This window comes from Saccostrea echinata, unplaced genomic scaffold (assembly GCF_033153115.1).
Source record: "Saccostrea echinata isolate AGI-Se365-2 ecotype Australia unplaced genomic scaffold, CSIRO_AGI_Sech_v1 ptg000005l, whole genome shotgun sequence".
Taxonomy (NCBI): Eukaryota; Metazoa; Mollusca; class Bivalvia; order Ostreida; family Ostreidae; genus Saccostrea; species Saccostrea echinata.
In genome coordinates, this window is record NW_026889754.1 from 6,591,618 (window position 1) to 6,597,934 (window position 6,317).

General features: G+C 35.4%; 1 protein-coding gene across 1 annotated transcript; it reads right to left on the reverse strand.

Annotated features, from left to right (window-relative positions):
- Positions 1-5,584: 5,584 nt before the first annotated feature.
- LOC133179571 (uncharacterized protein F54H12.2-like) lies at positions 5,585-6,109 on the reverse strand. Its single transcript, XM_061314294.1, has one exon. It carries the CDS (start codon positions 6,107-6,109, stop codon positions 5,585-5,587), a length of 525 nt encoding a protein of 174 aa, XP_061170278.1.
- Positions 6,110-6,317: the final 208 nt, after the last annotated feature.

The following is a 6,317-nucleotide window of genomic DNA, read 5'->3' on the forward strand; positions in this document are numbered from 1 at the left end:
TGTAGTCTTTTTTTCGTATGCTCTAAATTGAAATTCATTCTATTTCAAATATTCTCCATGGTTTTTCTGAAATATTAAAAGACATACAGTGATATGTTTTTTAATATAAATAATCTAATAATTTATGTCACAACTCTAATGAAGTCAACTTACCCAAACACTATGTTGTTGTAGGCTTTGTGAAGAGAAACATCAAAGTCATTCTGAGCCTCCCGTCTCTTTCTGGTGTTGTAATCGATGTAGGGTTTCAGCCATGCAGATTGCGTAAAGCTTATGACTCGATGTATTTCTCTGAGCACCAATCTGTTATTAATATAGAATTGTAGATTCCTTTAATGAACGAGATACTTTGTCTTTGTTCTAAGTGTAGGCACTAACTTCTTCGATATCTCTCCAGTAGCTTTCTTTGCATGAAGTTTCTCAAATAGCTTACGGCAGTATGGCGATAGATCGTTTATTTTAATAGATAATGACTCTGGCGCTAATGGGAGATCATTATGAAGATCATGCAAATGATTTGGATAATCAAGTGTCACCTCTAGAATGTACCCTGTGTTTGCATCTTTCTTTATGTTCATAATATCAAGTTTTGATTGATTGATTGTATGTTGTTTAACGTCCCTCTCGAGAATTTTTCACTCATATGGAGACGCCACCATTTGCCGGTGGAGAGCTGCAAATTTTGTCCTATACTCGGCACTTACGGCCATTGAGCAGTGAGGGATCTTTTTCGTGCCAGCACCTACTGCGACACGGGACCTCGGTTTATACGGTCTCATCCGAAGGACCGGTCTCCACGTCCCACAGTGGGATTCGAACCCGCGACGTAAGGATCAACTCCTTACTACGCGACTCTAGAGCAGACGCTCTAACCACTGCGCCACGCGGGCGTATCAAGTTTTGAAATCTCTTCCCTACATAACCATCTGAAATCTCCAACAGGTAATGGTTCAACCATTGCACCACCATACAAATTATTCATATCGAAATAGCCAAGATATACATTTGCCTGATCAGGATCGTAGCTTTTCTCAATATATGGATTGTTAGCCTCTGCATGACGCATGGTCATCATTGACACACCTCCACGCACACCTTTCTCTATCATTTGATATTGTTCTAAGTCAGTTATCAATTCCAGTTGAACATTAGTCATTTTTAGGCATGCACTCCAGCACATACCGGCTAGTGTATAATACTGCGCTGGATCTAACTCGAAACTCTTCAAAGACACGCTTCTGAATCGTTCAAATACGTCTGCTAAGAGCAACACATCACATACCAAATATAAATCATGGTACTCTCCCATTGTTTTTATATTCATATCTTTCCATACTTGCTGAGCATGTTCATAGTCTTTATCTGAAATGTGACAATTGTTTATTGTTTTGAAGAATTCGGATTTTGGAGGTAACTGATCAGTCAAAAATTTCGATGAATCGGTGATAAATGAATAAGGGTAAACGCCTTTTCGCAGTAAAAGTTTTCTTTGATAAGAGGATTTAAAATGATTGTTAAACTGTTGGAAATTATGCTCACCACACGATTTGAGATTCATCACTAATGTGTCCAATGAGGTTGAAATAAATTGGAAAGAATCGATAAATCTTAGGTGTGAGACTGTAAATGACACGTAAAGTTCATTCGTGTTAGCGATGACATTCAAACGTTCGCTTTTAAATTTACCCAGCTTCTGCATTATTAGATGACCATCAAATCCTCGTAAATTATGCAGAACGACTGGTATAAATTCAACTTGTTTGAACTGTAAATTTCAATTTTTATGTGCAATACCAAAAATTTCACCAGTGATATGGTCATGGTTTCTTACTTTGTCATATCTATTTTGAAATTCTAGTCCACAAAGATGACAATGTGTAGCTTCATCAAAGAGGACTTCCGTCTCTTGAGTAATTTTCATGGGCTCTACTTGATGTAATTTATCCATAATTGCTCTCTCTTCTTTGAGTAATTCGGATAAAAATGTTTCAACATTTTCTCCGCGATAGATGACAGGGGATTTAGAATACCTTTTGTCTGTTGATACAATTTGAAATGCAAATCCACAAGGATCAAATTCAGATAGACTGATAGTGTGTGAGGAACTTGGATCTAGATCACATGTTTGAATTGGTCGAACATAAGTTTCAAAATCAGCATAAATAATGAAAGGCACCTTAAGTTGCTTAGGAATTTCGCTGAATTCCAAAACATCAATTTCACCTGGTATTGGCATTTCTATTTTTTGCTCCCCAAGAGACATACAAAAGTCAGTGTGCTTATCTAAATTCCTTTTATCCAGAAAACCATGCAAACAATATGGGCAATAATAATGCGCATGACGACCTCTACCCCCTTCTGTCCTGTAGAGAAATCGGTTTAAATTTTTTATTAAACAGTAGTGAAATGTTTCCTTGTTCTTTAAATAAAGCAAATCAATATGTGATTTTCTTTTGGATTTTGTTATTCGCATTGGGAAGATTTCCTTTATCTTCATATCCAAAGACGTTTATGGATACATCGTTTTGATTTTCAAACTTCGTTATTTGCGTTAAACGGACTGGATATTGAATACCTCCCATGTTTACTTAAGTGCGGAAGATAATGATTCAGTCTAGAAGGATTGTGCTTTACGGGGTAAAGTTTTGCTAAAACAGAATACAGGAAACACTTCTGATCCTTATTTTTTATGTTCACTAAGGATCTGCTCTTCCTTAACTCCTCAGGCTCTTTAATGTAATTTCCACCTTTCAGGGGGGAATATACGACATAACACAATTCTAAATAAATTATTTTCGATAATATCCAGTCGGAGCCTTTCATTATAAATTCCTCTTTCGAAGTAAACATTTTTTGGTAAGCCTCGTGGAGATTATGCATATTAAAGTCCTCTGTGGACAAATGGTGGTATGTGGTGCTGCGAAAATGTGGCATGGCTTTTTCAATCTGACCTTCCTTTTCTCGGATAAATTCTACTCTTGTGACAAGATACCATTTTAACCCTTTCCTGTCTGGTGAATGAGAGACTATAAATTCTCTTATTTTCGCCTCAATGTTTGAATAAAACACAAGCAAATCGAATTTCTCTTTGTATGTTGGCTATATTTTGATTGACGTTACATATCCATTGCTTGCTTGTGTAATTTCATGCTCGTTATCACCACTTTCGTTTTCTAATGTTTCCTCAAAAGTTGTAGTTTTTTTTTTCTTGATTCAATTGATGGAGATGATGGCTGTTGCACCGTCTTGGACGATGAGGGGTGAGAATTACCTCCTATTTGAAGGTTGGCCATCGACTCATGAAAGCGTCTATAGTGAGTTTTAAAATTATCCTTTCTGTTGAAATGGTGATCACAAATGAGGCAAACGATTTTCTCCCGTTTTGACCTTATGTGTCTGGTTAAGTCTGACTTCCGTTTATAACTTTTCTTGCAATCCTCACATTGATATTTTTTATCATTCCCATCCATCATCCATTCAACTATATTTTAACCATTGTTTTCTAAATGTGTTTTTCTTCTTCGAAGATAGCTTCTCCTTTCGCTTGATGATGTCTGCAGCCTTCTTATATATATCCACTTTGGCTGAGTCATCATCAGAAATATTGGTTTTTATGTTTTTCTCCTTTACGCTCTGATTATTATGCAAATCCTTATAATCAGTGTCAGTCTGTACCTTCTCTTCTAAATCAGAAAAAAATCTTTTAACAGGACTCTGATCTGTCGTGTTCTCATGTTCGTTCTTTATTTTGGTTTTAGTGTTTTTTAGTTCGCTGACTTTTCTTTGCATTTCTGTATCAACATTCATTTCCGGAATATTTCCTTTGCTCTGATTAGAATGTAAATCTAAATATTCAATGTCAGAATTCACCTTCTTTTTATTTTCTGTTTTCACATTAATGTCATGCAGTTCACCGACCTTTCTCTGCTTTTCATTATCCATATTTGAAATATTTGGCTCACTCCGATTATTCAAATTCCTCTCGTGATTTTCCAATAACTTCTGATATTTTTCTTTCGGAACTAACACAATCTCCTTTGCCATTATAAGACAAATATCTGATCACTGGTAATAATAATATTGGTACAAGTTTTTGAATTCTCACTAAAATTTCCTTTTTAACACGTTTAGCTATTTTCCTGTCGATCAGTTTCCTTAACAATGCTTTTTTTCTTCTCAGTTTTATTTCTTCCTTTTTAGCAAGAGGATATACACCATTCAAAATGTTGTAAACGATTTCTACCAGGATGTTTAATTGATGGTTGTCAATGGTTCGAAGTATCTGAACCCTTTGCGTCTTGTGAGTAAAAGCCAGCAATTTAAGAAAATCCAAATGTCTCTTAATAGATGAGGTCATAACTTTACATTGGTAAATAAAGTATTGTATCCTCTTCTGGAAAAATGTTGGAAGAAAGGCGGTTTCTCTCAGCTGTACCCGGATAGAGTGTCACACACAAATAAGAATATGGAATATCAGTCGCTTTTTTATAAGCATCCATGAAATATTTTGATTGGTTAGGGAACATCTGTCTGCCCAAAGTCTTCACTTGCTGCTCATCTCTTGGATTTTTAAAAAGTATTATGTAATGCGCATTTAAAGATACTGTTCGCATGTACTTTCCAGGCGGAAATATATTTTGAAGCAAAAATATAACAGTTATACCCATGTGGTGAGAATAAGTTGTAAATAAGTTCATTAATTCAGCGTTATTTGCAGCCTGTCCCATGACATCATCCAATACCAATAAAATGTTCCCATATTCGTTAGAAAAATTTTCTAAAGTCTTTTAATCTAGTATTCCTTGCAAAAAGGTAATAGATGTTATTTCTCTCTCTATTTGTTCAAACAATGACTGCCAAATACCAAAAGCGTAAAGTATATGTTTTATGTCCGATTCGAATAAATTGAGATGTTTAAGCAGAGAAAATACAAAAGTAGTTTTTCCGGCATGTGATTGTCCCGTCACAGTTATGTTACTGTTGGATTTAAATTTAGTAAGATTCTCAATTTCCAAATCCATCATCATTCCAAGGAGTCAAGTAGTGAAATGAAAAACAAATGTTGGAATAAGTCATATATCTTTATTCAAATATATTTACTCAGTATGTCATACATGGTTTGTTAAACATAGTGAAAATGTGTGCTTTATAAAGTTTAATACATATAAATCATTCAATTCACAAAAAGGTGAAAACATGTCTAAAAAATCTTGGAACGATATGTTTCGCACTTTAAAAAAAAGATTAAATATAGAATAATACCCACATACTAATGAATCATTACACTGCACAGATAACTGATTAAAGTATACATTGTTGGCTATTTTATGAAAGTCAATAAGTTTTTTGTCACCTGCTACTCCTAGACTGTCAAAAATCTCCACACGATTTCCATCATTGTAAACTGCAAGCCAGTGTTCTCCTTCGTGACCAGACGGTTTAGTGTTAACTATGAATCTTTTATTGACTCCAAGTTTTGAAATCTGATTTGCTGGGAAAACACCAATTATATTATCCCTCATCAAGGGATCACACTCAATCATGCATTTTAGTTGTACGTTACTGAGAGCAGTATTTTTTTTTTTTACGAGGTTATTATATCTCTGGCCTGGTTAATCTCAAAAAGAGCAGAGTATTGCCCCCAAACGATAGCAGTAACTGTCTCTGGCAGGGCGGAACCAAACTGTACTTCTAAGCGTACATTACCCTGCTTAAGTAATGTTAAATATTCCCCTTGTTCGAAAGTGGGTTCTAGATCGAAGCAGAATATGACATTTCCTCCTTCAGAAAACTGTTTCCTTGTGATTGAGTTCCCTCCATCAAAGAACCATTTTCCTGCATTGTCGAATAGATTTACGTAAGCTGAAACAATACTGTGTCCTTTTGTACCATCAAAATTAAGTTTTATAGGTGTATTCCCTACAGGATTACCATCACTGTACAGAGCTATCTGGGTAATGTTAAAATGTTGAAAATTATAGGGGTTCTTTGTAAAATCTCCAGCCACTGCTTGTGAAAGCGCAAAAGCGACATACATTCGGTCAGGTCTTGTTCCCGAAAACATATTTTCAAAAGATACGTTCAGTAGACCCTTCGCCAGATTATACATTTTTACTGTGCTTTTTTGTATGGATATTTGGCAGTTGTAGTTTCCAACATTTTGGCATGACTGAGTATCACGGCGGGATTAATTTTACATTTGCATACGCGCAACACTACTTCTTCTATTTGTATATTGTAGTTTTTCCCTGTGGCAGTGGTCAAGAGAAGACAAAATTCAGGTCGTGTACGATAGAATTTAAGGGAAATACCAACTT